The sequence below is a fragment of the Engystomops pustulosus genome, chromosome 1 (assembly GCF_040894005.1).
Source record: "Engystomops pustulosus chromosome 1, aEngPut4.maternal, whole genome shotgun sequence".
Taxonomy (NCBI): Eukaryota; Metazoa; Chordata; class Amphibia; order Anura; family Leptodactylidae; genus Engystomops; species Engystomops pustulosus.
Window position 1 is genome coordinate 244,123,353 of NC_092411.1, and position 24,384 is coordinate 244,147,736.

Genomic DNA, 24,384 nt, shown 5'->3' on the forward strand with positions numbered 1-24,384 from the left:
TATTTATTTCACAATAAAACTGTTATGTAGTAAAGAAATGCTTTTCATAGATTAGAGGACATTCAAGGACAGTGAACCCTAAGGCTGTCCCTATCTAATTGCCTACCCTAAGCCATAGTGGACCACTGATCTACACCAAAATACAAACATAAAGACCTAGGTCACATTTACTAAAGCCCCTGCGCCAGTTTTCTGGCGGACTTCTTTTATGGCAGATTCTTTTATGTGCAAACTGCTTGCGCATGGTGTAAAAGGTCATCTAAGACCTTCTTGAAGCTCCCTGCTGTCCCTACTGTGACAAGCACCTAAGGCAGGCTATTCCACAGATTGACAGTTCTCATAGTAAAATATTCCTGTCGCCTCTGGTGATTAAACCTCGTTTTCTCCAGACGGAGACAGTGGGGCACATTTACTTACCTGGTCCTGCGCGATCCCCGCTGTGTGTTGTCCGACGAGAATGAACTTTACCACGATTCACAAAGATCGTGCGCCCGATTTCCTGCATCTGTTGCCTCCCCGGTCAGGTCTGCTGGAGTTCACCTTGTTCCCTGTGTATGTAAATGCATGTCTTGCGACACAATTTTAAAGTTAAATCCTGCGCTCAGTCCGAATCCATCGGATTGTCCGGCAGCCCGCCCCCCGATTTCTGACGCATGAAAGCTTGCACCAAAATCTGATCGCCTGCGACACAATCCCCTTCTAAATAGCTTTCACAGCGTCACAAATCCCGAAAATTTCTAAAAGATGACGAAAGTGCAATTCCTTAGTAAATAAGCCCAATGTCTTGTGATTTAGAACAACTTTCCGGCATATTTTTTTTTATGGACCATTCATATATTTATATAAATTAATCGTGTCCCCTCTTAGTCGTCTCTTTTCCAGACTAAATAAATATAGTTGTTTTAATCTTTCCTCATAACTGAGACCCTCCATACCCCTTATCATTTTTGTGGCTCTTCGTCGTACGCTCTCCAGCTCCAGTATATGAGCAAATGAACACATGATCCTCTGAAAGGGGTTTGCCCCTAATGATGCTCACAGAATAAAGATCATTTGGACCCCCTTACTTTACAATTTTACTCTTAGTTTTATTGCTTAGTTTTAGCTCCTGTAACACAGTGATGGTCAGTGTAAAATTGTGGACGGGGACTCTCTAACCAGACACTTCATGACCCAGAAGAACAGTAAAATAACAAAATAACACAACAAGATACAAAGCTAAAAAATTGTAATATAACTAAGTGTGTAATGAACTGGGCAGATATATAAAGCAATTCCTGAACACGCCTCCAGCAGCAGTCTGGATGAGCTGTCCATCAGAATAGTAACCCTTTTCTGGACAGGGCTGAGCTGCAGAGAGCAAGGTGTGGCTCAATCAAACCAAACACAGCAGAAACCTTAGCCCCAGTTCACGCAAACAAACAAAGAAACACAAACAAAAATTAATGCCACCTAATCTTCCATCCATGGACAGGGGAAGATCTTTACACGGACTTTACACCACTATACAATTACTAAAAATGTATCCTGGTAATGCTATCTCTTTCTAAACTTAGATTCTCTAAAGCTACAAGCAGAGACTTATTAAGTTTTAAAAATTTAATTTACAAAAGTACAGTGCACACATAAACTATAAAATTGTCAGGTAAAAAGGTTATAAAACAATATACATATGATATTTGCAAAAAGAACTATAAAAATAAAAGTGATAAAAATGAATAGCCTTAATAATGCATAGTAGTATATATCTGCTCCGTGAGACCCAGATAAGAATTCTTTTGGGCAGGCTTCCAGGGGTTATTTAGAGTCTCAAGATGATTGATTACCTTGTGGCTTGAAAAAGCACAAAACTGCCCCATCGCCATAGCATGCACCCTCCTTGTGCCTGTCGAAATAAAGAAACGTTTCCACAAAGAAGCCGGTGAGTGACACGTTTTCTTTCTACTACATGATTGACAAAAAGACCATTAGCCTAGCTCCATTATTCATGGATGGTAGGTCTTCCTCCCACTTCCCAGTTAGTGACGTGAGACATTTTTTTAGATGTTGTTAATAAATGCCATAACTATGGATAGTAGGGTGGAATAATTGCACAATTACCTCCAATCCACTGGGTACCTCATTACCTTTCACCCCACCCATACCAGACAAAAGGGGTTTATGTCCAGGAATAAGGATTATAAGTGATTTAGTGGGGTTCGTGGAGTCTCATCTGTTCAAGATGTGCAAGGAACATGGGGATAGTCTCCCTTATCCTATTCTGTTAGTTGGACCTCATAACTAAAGAAGATTTATTGGACATGATTTTCCATTGTTTAACTTTTGGAGGGAACTAAACCATTACCAGGCCCGTTCCTTGAACCCTGACCCAGGATATGTACTTGGGGTAGGTCTAAATGATCACACTTTCTGTACACATACGACCCCAATCAGTTTTTTGAACTTCAGGCCCCCACTGGTGGGAAGCCGACACCAGCCCCTGGTCTACGTCTCACTTCTAAAGTGTCAATTAGATTTGCAAATTAGGGTAAGTTTATTGCTGGTTTTGACTATGAATGTAAATGTAATTAAAGGACTGGAGGGAGCTTCGCTCAATAAGGCATGCCCATATCTTATACCTTTTCCAAAGAGAGGACGGTTGATTTACACCCTGACTGCACGGGGAACAGTTATTTAATTACATATTGGAGGTGGGAGATAATTAATGTTCAAAGGGCTGTACCACCATTGTGACTGCTTCTCTATACACAGGATAGGAGATAATTTGCAGACTGCTGGGGGGAAAGTCCTACGGATCGGGAGAAAAAGGTGCTGGAAGTCCCCATGGAAGTGAAATGCTGTTCCCTTCTACAGTGCTGCCATAGTTTTGTCTTGCTAAGAGTCAAAGAAATGAATGGAGTGCCAGGCTTGTATGTGCATCAGTGCTCCAATCACATTCTCCTTCCATTTTTCTCTTGATTGTTGGTTGGACACCCAGCCAATTGTAACTAATTTTTCAATACTTCAGAGCACATAGCTAGGTATGTTGTACTTTGCAGGAGGAGATACTGTTATAGTTGATACCATTTTGAGAACTGCATGATCTTTTCATTACTTTCTCTGCAAATTAATATGGGTGTTTTTGTATTGCTTTGAGGTATTCATCGGATTTTCCCCAAAATAACAACTTTCTTCCTGGATAAGAAATAAAAATTGCATTTGAAAATATTTTGGTGGCACATAAGATAAAAAAAGTTGATACCATTAAATGCCTGCAATGTCTCTCATGTCTTTTTTTCAGATGAAACCTGATTGAATGATAAGTGGCATCAGATGCGCTTTAGACAGCACTTGCTTTGTTTGCAGCAAAAACTGGTCCACCTGGTCACCCTGGTTATTGCAGGTGGCATTTCCTCTTCCTACTTTCCATAGCTGCTCCACAACTGCATTGCACTGTAGAAACAACCAGTATGTCCCCAGCTTTAGGTGGAGTTTGCACTGCAGTCTTTAAGGCTGAAAGTGTTGTTGAAAAACATCAAATAAATACTGATTATTAGAAAATATATCAAATCATTAATCTTGTGTAATAAAGTCTCAATGTTCCAACATGTTATTAAGCTGCACTTTGTCCTGATGTGTACCATGGAATTGCCAGTATTATAAATTCTAGCATCACTAGCATGGGTTTCTCTTTACAAATCTTTTGCTATATCACAAAGACATGTCAGAAGTTTGATTTGGGGGCTTATGACCCTTATTAATTGTTAAATGAGAGGGATGAAAGTCATGGCCCATTTTCAAGGCCCTAAGCACATAACCGTAATGATGCACGTGATCTGACCGCACCAGATCATGGACACTATTATGATTTATGACACATTGTGTCTCAGCGCACTGCGACCTGGCTGGGCAGCCACACCTCAATAGATAGGACATGTCATATTTTTAGCAAGATTGTAGCCACAGGAGCTTGGCTTTCTATGGTGAGTAGAGGGGTGAAGATATTCACCCTTCCCTTCTGCGCCCGGCAGTGTGCTACACCTGGGTTCTGGCGCCATACAAGGAAAGAAAACACATGTCCTATCACCTGAACTTAACCATTCAAAACTCATGACATGTCAGATATTTTATGAAACTTAAAACTTACTCATTCCCACCACTGTGCCTTTGTTGAAAGTGCAATGCATGCATCCCAGCTTAAATTTGCCTCCTCCCACTGCTAAAATTATTCCCCAAATGTTTTCTGCCTTTGTCTATGTTGGCTCGGCCCACTTTTACATGGCTCCACCTACTGTCTATTGGCCCTTCCCATTTAAGGGTGTGTGGGAAATGGTGACAAGTAATGCAGTTTCCCACACAGTGCTCACTGCGAAATTCAACATGCAGTCATTATAATCTGTTGAGTGAAAAGATCCCATGGTAGAGCCATTTACTTTCATGAGAAAGACCTTTACGAGGATCAGTCAGAAACATGGGAGATACTGGTCAGTCAACTGCACAGTCAGCAAATAAGCCAGAGGCTTATTCCAGAAAACAATGCTTGTTGGCTTTATTAGTCTTTATTATGTAATTCTGTCATGTCCCTAGGCATCAGAGCCTCTGTATCACTGATCCACTATACTGCTGACATTATGTTGATACATTGATCATCATCACCAACAGGTTCATATAACAGACACGCTCAAGTGAAATTGTCCTCACTAAGTAGGAGCCCATCTGAATCACTCCTTGTCTTGACATTGTTCCCTAAAATCTCAAATATTTATACAGTACATATAATATTCCCCATTATGAACAATGTATTTTATATTTACTCCTATACACCTAGACGCTAAGCGTGCTTCCACAGGTTTTCAGTGTAATTTCCCATACATATCACATTTACTTTATAAATACGTCTATTTTTGTACTGCGTGACACTTCCTAGGCAGTGCTGGGTGTGTAATTTAAAACCAGTGAAAAGAATCAAGAAGAGACTTTAATCTTAGTCTTTTAATTGGGTCGGGCTGAACGCTGTCTGTAGATTACAGATCAATTTGGGGCTTAGGTGCATCCACAGTCTGTATCATACCATATATTTCAACAGTATTCATGAAAACATTTTAATACCAGCATCATAATCTTGTCTTTTTGATGTTAGTTATATGACAGATACATAGATATTTTTATCATCTTCTCATAGAGAAAGTGATTTTAGTCACAATGTTAAAGGAAACCTACCACTTGTAGTGGCAGGTTTCTGATGGCAATACCGAGCACCAGCTCAGGGTGAGCTGGTGCCGGAGCTTATTTTCGTTAGTGTTTTAAACCGCGGTATCGCGGTTTAAAACACTTTTTAAACTTTATAGCCGGCGCAGGCAGGTACGCGCTCGGTGCTTACCGTGCACGCGGCTACATAGGAAGTGAAGGAGAGCCGCGCGTAGGGTAAGCGCCGAGCGCGTACCTGCCTGCGCCGGCTATAAAGTTTAAAAAGTGTTTTAAACCGCGATACCGCGGTTTAAAACACTAACGAAAATAAGCTCCGGCACCAGCTCACCCTGAGCTGGTGCCCAGTATTGCCATCAGAAACCTGCCACTACAAGTGGTAGGTTTCCTTTAAATGTAACATGGCTTACAATTACAAATTTGCTCGTTTGGAGACTAAAAACTCCTGAAGGAAGCCCTGGGTGTTAAAGACTCTGGGGAAGATTTATCTTTATTACTTTGTAAAAAGAAACTTCAAAACAGACACACTAAAAACCAATGCACATCAAAAGTCAAATTTATAAAGTAGTCAAAGCCACGTTAATAAATGTTGTGGGCAGCAGATCTCCAAAGACAGTCATAAGGAACCTGCCTAATGATAAACTACTCCCAGTAACTATTACCCAGTAATAGAAGCTGATTTGTTTTAAGAAAGATTATTAGTTTGGAACATCCTCAGTTCAGTTTTAGTTTAAAGGGGTATTCCCATTACAGCAAATTAATGTCATTTCTATTATGATACAGAGTTATCCAATTTTCCCATATAGTTTCCGTATCAATTCCTTACGGTTTTCTAGATCTCTGCTTGCTGTCAGTCTATAGAAAGCTTCTATGTTTTCTTTCAGTGGACAGAAATCTGACCATGGTCACACAGGTGCACGGCTCGTTATATCATAGAGAGTAATCAGAGCTGTGTGATAATGAGCTGTGCACCTGTGTGACCATGGTCAGAGTTCTGTCCACTGGAAGAAAACATAGAAGCTTTCTATAGACTGACAGCAAGCAGAGATCTAGAAAAAGAATTGATACAGAGAGTACAGGCAGTCCCCGGGTTATGTACAAGATAGGGTCCGGAGGTTTGTTCTTAAGTTGAATTTGTATGTAAGTCCAAACTGTATATTTAATAATTGTAGATCCAGACAAAAAAATTTTTGGCCCCAGTGACAATTGGAGTTTAAACATTTTTTGCTGTAATGGGACCAAGGATTATCAATAAAGCTTCATTACAGACACTTTACAGCTGATCATTGCAATCTGGGACTATAGTAAAGCATCCAGAAAGCTTCACCAGAGGTCAGAGAGGTCTGTCTGTAACTATGGGTTGTCTGTAAGTCGGGTGTCCTTAAGTAGGGGACCACCTGAATATTGAAAATTGGATAACTTTTTATGGTAAAAACATTAACATTAATTTGCTGAAATTGGAATCCCCTTTCAAGGCTTAGGATACAAAGTGACTAATCACAGTGTTCCATGTAATGACTGCCTTTTGGATTGTATTCTGCAACCTAATGCAACTGTGAGATGAGATGACTGGTTGCATGTTGCAATTTATACTGTGGAAAGAAAAAATGCACCTAGGTGACTGGCTTTCCAACCGCCTTTAGGTGGGGACATACCTGGCATATAAAATATATTTGATTATGCTGCACAGTCCTATCTCATAGTGTTCCTCACCCAAAATATAGACATCATATAAAAAGAAAAAAAAATGACCTACTTGATGTCAGATGATATGGTCAGGACAAAGGTGAATAAATTCATTCATTTATTGATTAATAGGATTGCACATTAAAATGTTGTACCACTACATCCTAGTAGTTTTTATACAGTCACAAAGCCATACGGAGGGAAAACATTTGTACCGAAAAAAATATTTTTCAATAATTGTATCTCCAATAAATTGATCCAATATTTCAATAAATACATACTACGAGAAAAGTATATATTATGTAAAAAAATATAAATATATATATTTTTATACAGTTTATAAATATTTATGCAAACTTGTTCCCATCATCTTGTGCAAAGTCAGTTCATTTTCTATTTTTATGTGTACTGACTGTTCATTGAATATTCTATTATTGAAACCATATTAATATACAAATAAAACACAAATGGGGTGCAAATGTTGTCCCCAAAAATGCAAAGACTAGGCAAATAGAGGGGAAACAGCACACTATATAAAGTATAAACACCCACCAGAAGTAAAAAAATGCCAACAATGTATGATACTTTATAAAACCAATAGAATATGACTGTCAGGCTCCAGGGGTAGTGGACCCACTGGACCACCGAGTCTAAGTGGCACCCGGTCTTCACCAGAGCCCGCCGCAAAGCAGGTTGGATTTTCTGCAGCGTGGTACCACCAGGTCGTTCCACAGGTGCGACTTTGTCCGCAGTGGCAGCCAAGGCAAGATGCAACATCAGTAGGAAAGTTCGTGGTCAGGGATAGGCAGGAGGTCAAGAAAGGTGGCATAGGATCAACGTCAGAGGCAGAGCAGAAGGTCAGGGCTGGCAGCGGAGGAGCATTATTGGGAACAGGTCGGGGGTCACAACGGGAAATCAAATCACAGGCACAAGGCAAAGATACAAGCTTTTTCAACTGCATGGAGCACGAAGATCCATCAGGGAATGCTGGGAGACGCCGGTTTTCAACCATTTACTGAAAGGGCCAACACCAATAAGTGGTGCGCTGGCCCTTTAAATCTTCTGAGGCCAATGGCGCGCACGCCCTAGGAGGCAGGAATGCACGCGCACATCCACCGGAAGGAGTCAGGAACAGGGAGAGGTAAGACCCTACTGCGGGGCGCAGGGGCACACAGACGATCATGGGGGACCCCGCAACCTGAAATGTGGGTTGCAGGAGCACCCATGACAATGATAAACACATTAAAAACATAACTATTGCAGAGCGTGGCCCATGACATGCCCTCATTCAGGAGCCAATCATGTAGTGGGTATCCTGTGGAAATGACAGTACAGAAATTGTAATTATGTACACACACATAATCAGTACTACCAGAGAACAAAGAACCCCACAGTGTTAAAAATTATCTGTGATAGTCACCCTTTGAATGTGCGGACTTCACGCAATTCACCAGTAGCACCTGGCTACCTCAGGAATACCTCCAATAAATTCTCAAGCTATATACAGTATAACAGCCTGGGTTCAATAGCAGAAGAAAAACATGATAACCTATAAAATCTCCTCAAAATTTCACCTTCAACAAAACTAGAAACTACAACCCCTTATTTCATCACTTGCCTTTTGATATAAATGTATTGTTTTTCTGAATAGCCATAAAAACATCTAAATTACTGTAAATAGATTTTTGGAAGGAAAAATCCAAAATGAAAAACATTTAGTAACTAAAAAAAGTGGTGCCAACTACATTCATCGATGTTAGTAATACTGTTAGCTTCAATTGCTGTGATTATCAGTATGTGACACTATACACAGTGCAAAAATGTACTAATATTAAAGACATATTTATCACCCATACAGGGGCGTATTAATACTGCCATGGGCCCTGGGCAGTATGTACATCAAAGAGGAATGGAGGAGGTGTCCTGAAATGGCTCTTGTGTGCATGTGTATTGAGAACAGGAAAAGATATATGGGGGTTTCATGGGTTAGGTGCCTTCTGAGTATAAAGTATACAGTAATAGTTGACTTTGTCTAACTTTCTCCCATCTCCTTACTACATTTATGGAGCCCAGCCACAGTGATCTTGAGGTTCTTTTTTACCTCTGTCACCAAGACCATGATTGCTTAGCTTGGCTGGATGGCCAGGTCGAGGAAGACTTGTGGTCACCCCCAAACTTCTTCCTTTTGGAGGCCACTGTGCTCTTAGGAACCTTGAGTGATGCAGAAGTTCTTTTGTAACCTTCACCAGTGCCAAACACCAAGCGGCACCAAGATGCAACAAAATCACCAAAACGGACATACCATTGATATGTCTGCATCACCATGTAGCTTTACAATCCATGTGCAGACATGTGTAGAGAGCTACCAGACAAATATTTTATACCTACCTCTGTACCATTAGGTGGGATGTATGAGGGGGGGGGGGTACTGAGGCTATCCTGCTCCTGTCTTTGATCCACTATATAGTCTATATGCATATCAGCAGCGTCCAGGCTGATATGGAAGCAAGAGCTCACGCCTCCACCATCGTGGAGTAAGATGTTTTAGCATCCAGCCTGTTTGATTAACCAGATCTGAACCGGAAGCTACTCCCACACCAATCCCCTCTGACGAGTCTGTTCTAGGTCAGGGAGATCCAGGGACAGTCGTGATACTGCGCTTGTAAGGGTGGGAACTGTATGGTGGGTCGAAGATAGGGGCATGCTAGCTTCTGTACCGGCCATACATCCCACCTATAGCTATAGTAATAGTTCCTTTGGAAAAAGGGATATAAATCATGAATCATGGCAAGGTAACCCCCTACACATGAGTCTACACATGGATCTGTATGTAGCACCACTGTGAAACTATATGGTTTGGAAACTGGGAATAACTAACCCGAGTCAGTGTTTTAGAAGAGGGGATGATCTCCCTTGTTTTATTGTGAATATCATTAAAGGTTATGTTTAAATAGTTGATAATCTTGATACCACTTGGTGTTTGGGCTGTAATATAAATTGTATATTTGTTAATTTTATCCACAATCAATGTGCACTAAAATTATATTGTAGATTTTTGTAATTCGAGGCTTCATTGATACTTCTGTGGTATATGTTTTTAGGAAGTAGCCATATCTCACCTGTACATAAACCTCTGTTACATAATTACTAATTGGATTTTCTTATTAACTTGTTTTTCTCTTATTGTCTTTCATGTTCTTCCAGTCACAAGGTTCTTAGCGACCTGGCTTCTTGCTTCTATATTTACTGAGATTTTACAAAGAGCTGAACTGTGGCCAAGAAAGATGGTATAGTGCCAACCAAGAAGAGAATGCAGTAGTCATGATGGATAATCCAACTCATTCATGTGAGCTGTGAAATCATTTATTTGCTGTGCATTCTTAAACTCTGCGTTCCACCTAGCAATTTATATTTACCTTGGTAAACACTGAAAATACACGAAGCGCTGGTATATTTGTAACCATCGAAATTGTTAAAAAGGGATGAAAAATTATCTTCTGTTTAATTTTATATGTGACATTGCTGAAGTTAAGTTACTTAAGTCTTAGAGCCAGTTCTTTTTCACATTTGCAGATCATGGAAGGCAATAGAAGTCTATTGGTTTTAAAAAAATTATATTTGTGTGATTTCCATTTTTTTTCAGTGATGATGTTGGGGAACCAGTTGATTAGGAACATTCATAAAGGCATTATCCCAACAACCTCCCTGGGGATGTTCCTCTTCATCTGATCTCAATGTCGGTGATGACTGGTATGGCATCAGAGAAAAAGCACTATGGGGCAGGCAGTGAGTTGGGAGAAACCAGCTAAAGTCATGACAGGTGGAGTTCAATGTTCTGTATTATTATTCTGTAATACATGTATTACTAAATCTCATCTTAAAAATATAAATGTACCTGCAAATTTAATTGAAAACTAAAGCGGAAATATATAACAGAAAGATTCAAGGGGATGGACTGAAGCTATCATTACAATCTGCTTTAGTTTATATAAGAACTTAAAGGTATATGCAGATACTATGGGGCAATGGGTCAGACGGAAAGAAAATATTGAGGAAGAAAAGATCACGGATACAGGAAATAGTCAGCAGATAGGTTTGCAGAGCAATCACAGGAAGTAGAAGCCTTGAAGTCTTTAAAGAAGGCTACATGTGTTTACAGCAAAGATGAGTCTTGAGAAAGAGATAGCATCATAGTTTATACGGTTGAAAAAAGACACATGTCCATCAAGTTCGACCAAGGAAGGGAAGGGATTGGATGATGAAAAGATTTATGAGAAACAATTCTATATAACATAACCGTCAATGTTATTTAAGTGTAAAAAGGCATCTAGACCCTTCTTGAAGCTGTCTGCTGCCCCTGCTGTGACCAGCGCCTGAGGCAGGCTATCCCACAGATTGACAGTTCTCATAGTAAAAAAGCCCTGTCTCCTCTGGTGATGCATGAGAGCAGAGAGGAAATGCATATTGGAATGTGTAAGTAACTTGGAGGTGACCACCAGGGGGAAGGGTATGCTGACAGTCACGACCACAGGAGTTACAAGTTGAAATTTTAGCACTGTAATGTTAGGCGAGCTATGTCCATATTATATATCTATACTGTAAAAATACAATATTATTGTATTGTATTGTATCTGCCGTGTATTGCGTTTTGCTTTACTTAATATTATCACCAATTTATTTTTTCCTTAGACAATTGGGAGAGCTTATCTTCAGTATATGTCTGCAAGATCCACTTTACAGACATCTCTCAGCACATTTAATCCTAGGCTGCTAAGTAACAGGTATAGGGAATAGTTTTTCCACTGATTTGGCTTGATAATTCCTCCATTGTCAGCCAAGAAATGCCATGACTTACCCCAGCTCTGTCCTGTTACATACGTTCATATCATATTACCCCTTGCATTACTTCCACAGAAAGTCTATCCTGTGTCGGGGATAACTTTACCAGAACAAATATTCTATTATGTTGCTGAAAGTAAGACCTTTACATAAGATGAAAGCTCATTGACCACTGAAATCCCAGGTGCACCCAGCAGATCTGTTTTATTACAAAGTAATATGTTCTCACTTTGTAGCTTCAAGGATGTTACAAGGAGACTAAAATAGATATATACATCTATTCACATGGACACACCTACAAATAATATTTACATAGACATATATTATGCATGTGGACCACATGGCTCGATATGTGCTTACACAGACTTTTTCTCAATGGTATGCAATTCCAAGATAAAATAAAGTCCAAAAGTACCCCATAACTTCTAATATAACAAGTTTATGTCTAACCTAAATTTAAAATTAATTATGAATATTTACCTTCTATGGACCTAGAAGTCTACTAGGTATCAATGGGAAAATAAAAAATCCCTCAAAGTAATGCAAATTTCATTTTTCCTAAGTCATTAAAAAAACGAACAAAAAATTGATATTTATTATTTTTTTAATTTAATATTAATTGCCTTAGTCATGCTGAAAAAAGGTATATTGTTTGTCATTTTTGACTTATGTATAGCATAAAATTTCTTCGACCTTTATATCTGTGTCTGTGTCTTCTGCAGGTTGTATTGTCAGGCTGAGAAGATTCTATTCTTTCAGGTTCTTTTCAGTCAGAAGTCTGAACAGTGCTCTATGGCAGGACTCCTGGTTGAATCAAGTTATCTGAAAACTTTTCTCTAAGCCAGCAAGGAGTAGAGATTTTCTTGCTAGCTCTCTTGTATGCGCTTTGTTTGTCTATACTTCTGGTTACTCAATATTTGGCTTACGTTTTTGACCATTCTGAGTCTTTACTTTATATGCTATTTTAGCTGTGAACCAGACTGTCGACCTCCCCTTTGTGTTATTTGTTTTTCTGTTTTGTTACAAATCCACACATTGGTGTGGGGAGAAAAGTCATGCTTCTCCCGTCTTTGTAGTTATTCTGTATCGCCTAAGGTAAGCAGGCAGGGCTGTTGGGGTACAGGAGTGTTAGGGTTCCAATGTCCTGTCTGTTGTCCCCTTTACACTGAATTTTAATGTTTGATGCTGGAAACAAGTCATGTTGATACATGTCATGAATTGCTCAAAAATGGATTGTAAAATATCTGTAATGTAAGAAAAGTCGACCAAATTCACCAATATTATTCAGGGTTTTCAATCTTTACACCTGAGAATGGCACCAGGGAAAGGAAGCTGTAGACATGATGGATTTAATCTAATTAATTGTTCTATGGGTAAAATTGAAGGACATCTACCATTAAAATAAAGCATGATAAACCAGGGTCATTCTATGTGACTATGGTAATTGTCTTATATTTGTTATCTATGGTCTCCTTCCAACATCAACTTTTAAATGCATTCTTATCAGCCTGAGGGGCTACTGTTGGCCCTCATCAATCTGCTTTACAGGCTGTTTCACTGCCTCATCCTCCTTCCTGCTCCCTCAGCACCTATGCAGTGAGTGGTTCCTCATGTAATCTCAGTGCCGAGGGAGCAGGGGAAACAGTGTATAAAACCCGAATCAGCATGATTTTAGAAGGAGGGAGGCCATGGATAACAACTATAAGAAGATTACCACAGTGACAGGGCCTGGATCTATGAGTAAGTGCCCCTGGTTTATCATGCTTCATTTTGATGGTAGATTTCCTTTGTCAATGAATGATAAGTTAAAAGGACACTCCAGTCCAAGCTGATTCATAGAACAATACATGGTGCAAGGCTTGAAGTGAGGAGCATGACTTATTTTCACTGTATTCCTAGGACCTTGCCAACCGAGAGTCATGCTTCTCCCTTTAGGCCTTGCACATGGTATGATTCAGTGAATCAGCTTTGACTGAAGCGTTTCTTTAAGCTGACTAATTACACACAACCATTGTCTAGAAAAAATAAATGTGTGCTTCAAAATGTTAGTCAAAATGTATTGTGCAGTGAACCCTTATACAATTCCAACCGGAAAAAATGGTCCCACTAAAACAATGTTCGCCCCCTCGTTCAGTGACATAGAACATGTAAGACCAGTTTGTACATCTCCCTGGCTAATAAATAAAGACAAAAATGCCGGTATGTATGTGTTCGCATTGGGATAGTTCACACGTCCCATGGTTATTCAGCCGTCACCTGACTTCGATCTAATGAGTCTTTCTGCATTAAATTGTTATTCTAACATTCCCACAATTATGTTCTTAAAACGGCAGCTAATTTCTGAACACCATATGTGTTATCCACTTTCTGTGAATAGATCCTTGTTTGACTTCTTGTGTAAGGCTTTTCCTTGAACATGTGTAATAGAAACAATAACCCTCTTTATCAAAACACACAAACCACTTCATTTAGTAAAAGTTTCAACGTGTTCCTTTTTGAAGCACAAAAAAAATTTCCATTCAAGGTCCAATTTTATGCACAGATCATGCCTGGTTGTCAGCTACAGGTATTACAATGAAGTTCTGTTACACACAGAGGAGGCTTTTATCACCCTTTAAAATCTAATTAATCCATATTGAAGCACAATGATTACTGTTGTGTTTTAGGGTGAGGGGTCATAGAGCTTTCTTTGTTCATCCACTGGCTTGTAATTATCAGGCATTGGGATATAATTTTACTCAGCAAATTGAAAGGTAACAGATCAAATGCTTATCATAAACTTAACTCCTAGCTCCCAGGAATTCCTTCCCCATCTATATGAAACCCTATCTTTTGTGAGAACAAAACCTTGCTTCGAGGTCACTCATGGGTTAAAGTCTAAAGCTTATATACCCTGAAGCCAGAAGCCAAGATTATTAGTTCACTATCAACTGCAGGACACCAGATAGCTGCTGAGGTGAACCTACGACAATACTTTCAAGGAATAACTACAAACTATGGCTTTGGCCATAAGAACTTACATACAGTTTGGAGGGACTTTGTTGTCTTTTACAGGATGGATTTTGTCCTGTGTTACCACATATGTGCCTCTCTGGAAAAACTTGAATCTAGATTTGAATGAATTAGAAAACTGGACTATGGGTCTCTGGCAGACTTGCGTTGTTCAAGAGGAAGGAGGAATGCAATGCAAGGACTTTGATTCTTTCTTGGCTCTTTCACCGGAGCTTAGGGTTTCAAGGATTTTGATGTTCCTATCCAATGGCTCTGGGATGCTTGGACTTGTCATCTCTAGCCCTGGTTTAGAATGTGTGAAATTTGCAGCAGGAAATCAGGAGCTGAAGAACCGTCTCTTACTTCTAGGAGGCATCATGCTTTGGACTTCAGGACTGAGTGCATTAGCTCCAGTCTCTTGGGTGGCTTACGACACTGTCCAGGAATTTTGGGATGAATCTATCCCAGACATTGTCCCAAGGTGGGAGTTTGGTGAAGCACTCTTCATGGGTTGGTTTGGAGGATTTTTTCTCATTCTTGGTGGAACTCTACTTGCTTCCTCCTACTGCTTTTCATCTACTGACTCAGCATCTTCACCTTACAAGCCTACCAAGCAACATGACTACTGTTTATCAGTAAACTCCAAACATCCAGATCTGACTATATGACATTTCAGTATATTGTTTAGCTATGAATCTCAAACCATGTAGAAAAATGAGTTTATTAAAAAAGTGTTTATCATTTTCTAATCAGTTGAAAATTATTTTGTGGTGGCTTTAATAGAAGTAAGGCTTGCCCGTGTGAAAGTCATACCAGTATCTTCATAACACAGCATGTGGTTCATGTTAGATCTTCAAAAGGGGTCTTGCAACCTAGTAAAACATGCCTTTGAGCCAGGATATATAAGACAAAGCAAAAAAGGTTATGTCTTCCTTTCATGTCATGGTTTCATATTACACATGGTTACCTTTTTGCATTCATATCCCAAATACATGTACCATCCACAATGAAGATCAAGTAAAGAATTCTACTATATGTTCAGTGAAAACTTTTTGAGGCACAAATTTCAAATAGCAGTGAAGATAAAACCTTCAGAGAGGGAGGTCTTCTTAAAGTCTATACATGGTATATGTTAAACCTATCAAATCTATTATAAAAATCTAGATAATGGAGTGGTCTTCTTAAAGAGGTGGTCTTTTGGAGAGGTTTCATTGCATATTAATATTCAGTTTATTTTGGTATTTAGCACTGTGCACAGCTTTTATCCATTGTTCATTTCAGTTAAAAGTATGACCCTTATTACATGTAATCTGATGTGAAATTAAGGATTATTACACAGGAACATTATAACTGGATTAACATAAAATGAAAAAAAAAATAGACATCTCTCTCAGCACGTACTATATTAAACATTCAAAGTCAATTTGGATGCATTGGAATGTATTCTGAGCACTTATACAATGTCAATGGCTCTTAGGGTCAAAGAAGTTGTGTTTTAATACAGAAATTGTATTAAATTATTTTCTACGTATGAGACCATTTTGTGCAAGTCAGGATTTATCACATGTATACTAATGTTTTACCAATTCTGAAAAGTCTCCAGGTTTGGTTATCTGAGACTAATTGCAAGTCGAACAATGTCATAAGCTTTCAGGAATGAGCAAAAATTATTACTTTTATTTTGCCAAATGAACTTAATTCAGTGTTCAGTGCCAGTGGTGTTGTGTAGTAGTATTAACCATGGCCAATAGCACCATTTTACCACTGTATAACTACTACTGTCTGTTGTAAATGCAGTAGCTTCTATTTGGTAAACCATCTGTAACCAATGGGCACTCTAGTGACATCATAGTAGGGCACCTATTACTTCTCATGGCACTAGGGAGCTTATTGTAGGTTGCCAAACAGAAATTAGTTTACATCAAGCCACAGCCTTAATACAAGTTTGACAGTATATTTAATGCATGATCAAGTGGTTGCATGTTTAACCCCTTCCTGCATCTTGACGTAACTCTACGTCATAGGATGGGGGTAGTGCCCACACCTTGATGTAGAGTTCCGTCATGATGATCACCCAGGCTGAACCTGGGAGATCACCGCGGAATCCTGGCAGGGAACCTGCGGAGACCCGGCTCTTGCACATAGCCGGGTTCCCGCAGTATCAGCCTAGGTTGCTACTATCACGATCCAGGCTGTTGAACCATATAGACGCCATGGTCATAGTGACCGCGGCACCTATAGGGCATTACCCAGACGTGCCCTACATGGAGGGTGCAGATCGTTGCTATGGCAGCCCAGAGGTCCAATGAAGGACCAAAGGATGGCCGGCAGTAAATGCCTGTTAGGTCATGCTGAATGCAAAGGCTAAATATGTAATATCAGTAATCAGCAATGCAGTTATCATATGATCACTTGGTAATAAAATGACAAAAATGGAAATAATGAAACAGTTGGAAAAAGTAAAAAAAAAGTGCAAATAAAAAAAATATTAAGGATAAAGAATAAAAGTCCCCTGATGCCCAATCCCATTGAAAAACCAAAAATACAACATAAAAAAACAAAAATTGACAAAAAATACTATATATTGGGCATCACCACGTCAGTAACACCCGTACAATAACATAAAATTGTCATTGAACCCATATGGTAAACGCCTTAAAACACAAAAAAAACCCTCACAAAAACTACAACATTTTCACATCTGACCTCATAAAAACAGCAAAAAAAGTAATCACTTACCCCAAAAAAGTAATCACTTACCCCAACATGATACCAAGAAAAGCTACAGCTTGTCCCACAAAAAAATAAGCCCTAAAATGTCCATTAACCCCTTAACAACCTGGTCCTTTTTTCTTTTTTAAATTTCCATTACATTCCATTTACAAAAATTAAAACCTCCTGTACAAATTATTTTTTTTGATTTTGCCATCTTCTACCGCAAATAACTTATTTACACATTGATGTATGGAGTGGCATCATTTTTACACATGTGATGTGGGTGGCATCATTTTTTGCTACTTTGGTGACGTTTTCAATGCTTATATTTTAAGGACTGTAAGACCTTTTGATCATTTTTATATATTTCAAAATGGCAAAAAAGTGCCATTTTCGACTTTGGGCGCTATTTTCCGTTACAGGGTTAAATGCAGTGACCGTTATTATATTTTGATAAATCTGACATTTTTGGATGCGGCGATACCTAATGTGTTTATGATTTTTACTGTTTGTTTATATTTATATGACTTCTAGGGAAAGTAATTAGAATTTTTAGGGTTTTTTAATATAATTTTTTTTTTACTTTTTTAATTTTTACTATTTTTCAGACCCCTTAGGGTACTGTAACCTTAGATTGTCTGATCGATCCATACTACAGTATGGCAGTATATGGAGATTTTCCTCCTCATTCATTACAATGTGCAAATGGGTTAAAACGAGACAGTCACGGATCTTCAGAAGACCCGTGGCTACCATGGCAACTGACTGCCACCCCCAATGACATCACAGAGAGCGATAATCTTCACCAAGATGGTGGCGCCCATGCACCGCAATCTTTTTTAAGACGCCGGCAGCTTTGCCAGCGGCGATGTACGGGATAACACCCGCTGGTATTACTGGTAAGTGTTTGCTGCTATATGCAGCAAAGACTTACCGGCTATGGAGAGGGCTCTAGGACCGCACCCAACGTGCACTGTACTATTACGACATGCACCGTTACGTTAAGGGATTGATACATGGTCAAAAACAAGCAGATTTCTCACAATATGAGTTCTATATTCTGCAAAACAAGCTAACCAACAAAAACTATATAAATGGGGTATCACCGTAATCGTGATTGCACATAGAATAAAGATAACAAATTAGTTTTATGGTACAGTGGATGACCAGAAAAAGAATGCTAAAAACCATAAACAAGAATTAAGAATTTTTTTAAACCACCACCAAGAAAATGTTAATAAAATATCATTATTAGCTATTGACCCCCCCCCCCAATAAATTATGTACCTGAAAAGTGGATCTCATCCACACACAAAAAATCACCCATATGTCCAAATTACAAAAAAAATAAACATTTTATAGCCTGTAAAATCTGACAATGCAAATCTGCTCTGAATGGGGCTTGTTCCATTCTATGCCCGATTGTGTGCCCATAGAGCAGTTTACCACTACTCTCCTCATACTCAGAAGAAATTGGGTATCAAACTTTGCACCCAAAATTTTGAACAACTTAGAAAAAAGAGAAGATGCATAAAAACCTGTGCTGATATGAAGCAGACATGTTAGTTAACAAGGGAAATGTTAGTTCTAAAGTTACTTGGGTGCAATAACTATGTGCCTGAAAAGCAAAAAATTTAGAACTTTGAAAAAAAAATAATTTTTAGACATTTATGCCAAATTTTGCCAAGTTTTTGAAAATAATGAAACACAAAAGATATCATCAAAATGTTTCTATAAACAAATAAACATCGCAATGTGTGATGAGAAAACAATCTCAAAATACACTGGATATGTTAAAGCATTACAAATGTATAACCTCCTATAGTGACACAGGGCAAATTTAAAAAATCAGGCTTGGTCCTAAACCCCAAAATGGCTTAGTCACAAACTCTGGATGAATGTGTTGGTGCATTATCGTGGTGAAACAGCAGCTTCTTTTTCACCAAATGCGGCCGTGTCTCCTTCAATTTTTTGTCAAAGCGGTCCAATAACTCACTGTAGTATTGTCTAGCGATCGTTCTTCCTTTTTCAAAAAAATCAATGTGGATGACGCAGACTTTTCCGGGATGATGGGACCGTCTTCGCCTTCTTTGGAGCAGATTCACCGGGAGAAATCCATAGTTTTGATTGTTGCTTAGTTTCTGGTGTGTATTAATGAATCCAGGTTTCAGCAACGGTGACAACTTGACGAAAAAACTTCGGATCTCGCTTAAATTACTCCAAACACTGCTTTGAAGTTAACAGCCACATCCAGTTGTTGTCCACCGTGAGCAATCGCTGCACCCATCGGGTCAACAATTTTTTCATCACCAACTTATCATGTAAAACATTAATTCCGGTCGACACACCAATGGCCTCTGCTACTTCTCGCACTTTCGTCGTCGATCAGCGAGTATCATGTCGTGGACTTTTTGAATGATTTCCTCGGTAACCACATCTGCTGGGCGTCCTGGTCACTCATAAAAAACAGATGTTTGCCCATGTTTAAATTCATTGAACCAATATCAAACTGTGGCCATAGATGGCGAAGTGTCCCCATAAACAGCATCCAACTTTGCTTTTATCTCCTCACATTTTCCCATCCAAAAACAAAAAGCGAATTACCAAACGATACTGCTCTTTTTCCATCTTAGCGAAATATAATATATGCAAGAAAAATGGTAGGTGCACGCTGTTCAGGGCCAGGCACCATGTCCTCCAAATATAATCCAAAGAAAAAATAGCAGCACTCCAAAGGTATAAAGTGATCAAGTGGATAGCTGCTATCATTTAATAAATCCACTTGAATACTTCATACTTCTGGAGTGCTGCTATTTTGTCTTTGGATTATACACTCACCGGCCACTTTATTAGGTACACCATGCTAGTAACGGGTTGAACCCCCGTTTGCCTTCAGAACTGCCTCAATTCTTCGTGGCATAGATTCAACAAGGTGCTGGAAGCATTCCTCAGAGATTTTGGTCCATATTGACATGATGGCATCACACAGTTGCCGCAGATTTGTCGGATGCACATCCATGATGCGAATCTCCCGTTCCACCACATCCCAAAGATGCTCTATTGGATTGAGATCTGGTGACTGTGGAGGCCATTTGAGTACAGTGAACTCATTGTCATGTTCAAGAAACCAGTCTGAGATGATTCCAGCTTTATGACATGGCGCATTATCCTGCTGAAAGTAGCCATCAGATGTTGGGTACATTGTGGTCATAAAGGGATGGACATGGTCAGCAACAATACTCAGGTAGCTGTGGCGTTGCAACCATGCTCAATTGGTACCAAGGGGCCCAAAGAGTGCCAAGAAAATATTCCCCACACCATGACACCACCACCACCAGCCTGAACCGTTGATACAAGGCAGGATGGATCCATGCTTTCATGTTGTTGACGCCAAATTCTGACCCTACCATCCGAATGTCGCAGCAGAAATCGAGACTCATCAGACCAGGCAACATTTTTCCAATCTTCTACTGTCCAATTTCGATGAGCTTGTGCAAATTGTAGTCTCAGTTTCCTGTTCTTAGCTGAAAGGAGTGGCACCCGGTGTGGTCTTCTGCTGCTGTAGCCCATCTGCCTCAAAGTTTGACGTACTGTGCATTCAGAGATGCTCTTCTGCCTACCTTGGTTGTAACGGGTGGCAATTTGAGTCACTGTTGCCTTTCTATCAGCTCGAACCAGTCTGCCCATTCTCCTCTGACCTCTGCCATCAACAAGGCATTTCCGCCCACAGAACTGCCGCTCAATGAATTTTTTTTCTTTTTCGGACCATTCTCTGTAAACCCTAGAGATGGTTGTGTGTGAAAATCCCAGTAGATCAGCAGTTTCTGAAATACTCAGACCAGCCCTTCTGGCACCAACAACCATTCCACGTTCAAAGGCACTCAAATCACCTTTCTTCCCCATACTGATGCTCGGTTTGAACTGCAGAAGATTGTCTTGACCATGTCTACATGCCTAAATGCACTGAGTTGCCGCCATGTGATTGGCTGATTAGAAATTAAGTGTTAACGAGCAGTTGGACAGGTGTACCTAATAAAGTGGCCGGTGAGTGTATATATCCAGACACTGTATATGTCACCACTTTTATTTTTCATTATTCTCTTCCACTATGAAGGAAAGTAACAGAAATCAAATACTTATAGTAAATAAAAGCACTTCCATTTACCATCATTTACATTAGACATGCATGCATTGAGGGTGGGTGCAATCGTTGGGAAATATTACCCCATGGCTCAGATGACTCTAGTTACACCACTGCCCAAGGGAACCATTCACTGTACTGCAGCCTTCCCCTCTTCTTGCATCTCCCTGGGGTGTGGAAAAGGCCTGTTCCTGTGGACCAAGTGTCGGTGACACATTTTGGTGCTAAGCTGCACTGCAGCCAGCCCTGGGAAACCAGCTGCTCCCACATCGCGGCCTGGCCCCGGAGGGGTAACATTGCAACATTATCCCAGAGGAGACATTATTGTGTATATTAGCAATTCCCTTTTTTCAGAATCCTCTGAATGGTTTCAGATTTTTGAGCCACACCCAGGGCTTCTTTGGCGGTTTGCCACTAATTACTATTATTTCTGAGCTTGTATTCCAGAAAACTGGTGTATAAATCTACACCATAAAAGGGACATATTCCATTCATTGACTAGATGGAGCGAGACGTGCACACTGGCCATGTACACTGGGGATACACGTCACGCAAATAAAACTGCTCACAGGTTAGGAGGTGTAGGAGGTGGGCTGGTAGTGCCCCCTCTCCGCAGCTTATGGATGGTGAGATTTAGTTTTCTAGTGATTCCGGAAATTGTTTTGGCTAAAGCATCACAGTGAGGCCACAGAAATGACACATCCAGCATGGCCAGTAATGTGAGCAGTATTGGCCACCGGTCCATAAAAAGGATGCCCTGGAGCTGGACAGGGTTCAACATAGAGCCACAAAAATGTTAAGGGGTATGGAGGGTCATAAAACATTAAACAAAGATTAAAACAACTAGATTTATTTAGTCTGGAAAAGAGACAACTACGAGGGGACATGATTAATTTATATAAATATATGAATGGTCCATACAAAAAAGATGGTGGTAAGTTGTTTCAGATTAAATCAAATCAAAACACGAGGGGGCACTGTCTCCGTTTGGAGAAATCAAGGTTTAATCACCGGGGATGACAGGGATTTTTTACTATGAGAACGGTCAATCTGTGAAATAGCCTGCCTCAGGCACTGGTCACAGCAGGGACAGCAGAGAGCTTCAAGAAGGGTTGAGATGGCTTTTTACACCTAAATAACATCAATGGTTATGTTATATAGAATTGTGTATTGTTGTATTCATTTATAACATTAGTGGTTACTGAATCAGATGTTCATTTTCCTGAAATACTCCTTTAACTGAAATATATTCTTATCTTTCCTGTAAATGAGGTAATGGAAGAACCCAACAGAATAATAGTATACTGTCCCATTGTTTCTCATGTGTTTACTATAGGGAGGAATATTATGGGCAACCATACCATACAAATGGGAAAACCACAGAAGCAGATACCATTCAGACAACAAAAAGACTTCAAATCATCACGTTTGTCGTGGACACATCGCAGATACGCTCATCTGAATGACTGCTTAGTCTTTTATTAAGCCTAGTCGCATCCAAACTTCCGGATTTTTTTTTTTTTTTGGTAATTTTTTTTTTAATTTTCAAAGTTTCTGAAAAAAATATCTTTAACATAAAAAATAGGCCACATTCTTGTTACAATTTAAGGGAAGTTTATGCTATCAGTTATCAAGAACATAAGCTTTTGACCTTTCCCCCTTAATCATAGTAGAAATATTTACTGTAAAATGTTATTATCAGTAATGCAGATAGATTAATTACAATAAAAGCATATTAACAAATAAAGGAGACAAAGACATCAGGAAGTTGTAAAAATAAAAACACTGCAGTTGCCTTCCACAAAGTCTTGTTTACTTAACCTCAATGATGTAGACCTAGCTTTGGAGTTCACACTAATTTAATGACATGTTTCCATTATTATTATTGTGGCAAAAGGTTGTAATTTTGAGAAGTTGTTCCCCAAGCCTACAAACAGTACCTTATTCTGTAATATGTATGTCCCCTGAAGGTGTTTTAGCATATTTCTAGGTTGCAGCATAAAAGAAAAATCCCTCCTCCTGCAGTCATGTAACCCCACCTCCTGCAGTCATGTAAACCCTCCACCTGCAGTCATGCAGCCCCACCTCCTGCAGTCATGTATCCCCTCCTCCTGCAATCATGTAACCCCACCTCCTGCAGTCAAACAACCCTACCTTCTCCAGTCAGTCCATTTATCTGGCCAGCCCTTCCTCCTAGATCTCCATATATCCAGAGAATGACATCACAATTAGGAGGCAGAGCTGGGCCAGATGCATGGAATGGGCAGTGCAGACGGACTGCAGGAGGAGGGGTTGCCTGACTGCATCCTGTAAAAGAATTAAGGATGATTTTTCACTCATGCTTTAACCTAGAAATATGCTAAAACATTTCCAGAGGACATACATTTTGCAGAGGAAGATACTGTAAGTAGGCTTGGGGGGTTAGTGTAGTGACAGGTTCTCTTTAAATTTTATCGATTGGGTTTTGATCACAGCTTTAGGATAAGCCAGCAGTATCATTTTGGTGGAGGTCTTAGTGATGAGACCCCCACAAATCATGAAAACGTGGGGTCCGATGGGGTCTCACTTACCTCAGTCGGACACCTTGTGACTCCTGGAGAGTAATGGAGCAGACGGAGATCCCCTAGCACAGTGATGGCGAACCTATGGCACGGGTGCCAGAGGTGGCACTCAGAGCCCTTTCTGTGGGCACTCAGGCCATCACCAGAGAGGACTGCAGGTATCTTCCTGCAGTCCCAGACAGCCCAGGACTTGCTGTGCACAGAGCTATTTTAAAGTAACAGCACTCCCTGGGACTACTCGAGGAATGGGAAGGTGTGGACAGATCT

The 24,384-nt window shown here is 39.8% G+C and overlaps 1 protein-coding gene across 1 annotated transcript; it reads left to right on the plus strand.

Annotated features, from left to right (window-relative positions):
* Positions 1–14,615: 14,615 nt before the first annotated feature.
* LOC140076695 (claudin-22-like) lies at positions 14,616–15,556 on the plus strand. The gene has a single exon (XM_072123354.1). It carries the CDS (start codon positions 14,706–14,708, stop codon positions 15,366–15,368), a length of 663 nt encoding a protein of 220 aa, XP_071979455.1. The 5' UTR covers positions 14,616–14,705; the 3' UTR covers positions 15,369–15,556.
* The last annotated feature ends 8,828 nt before the right edge of the window (positions 15,557–24,384 follow it).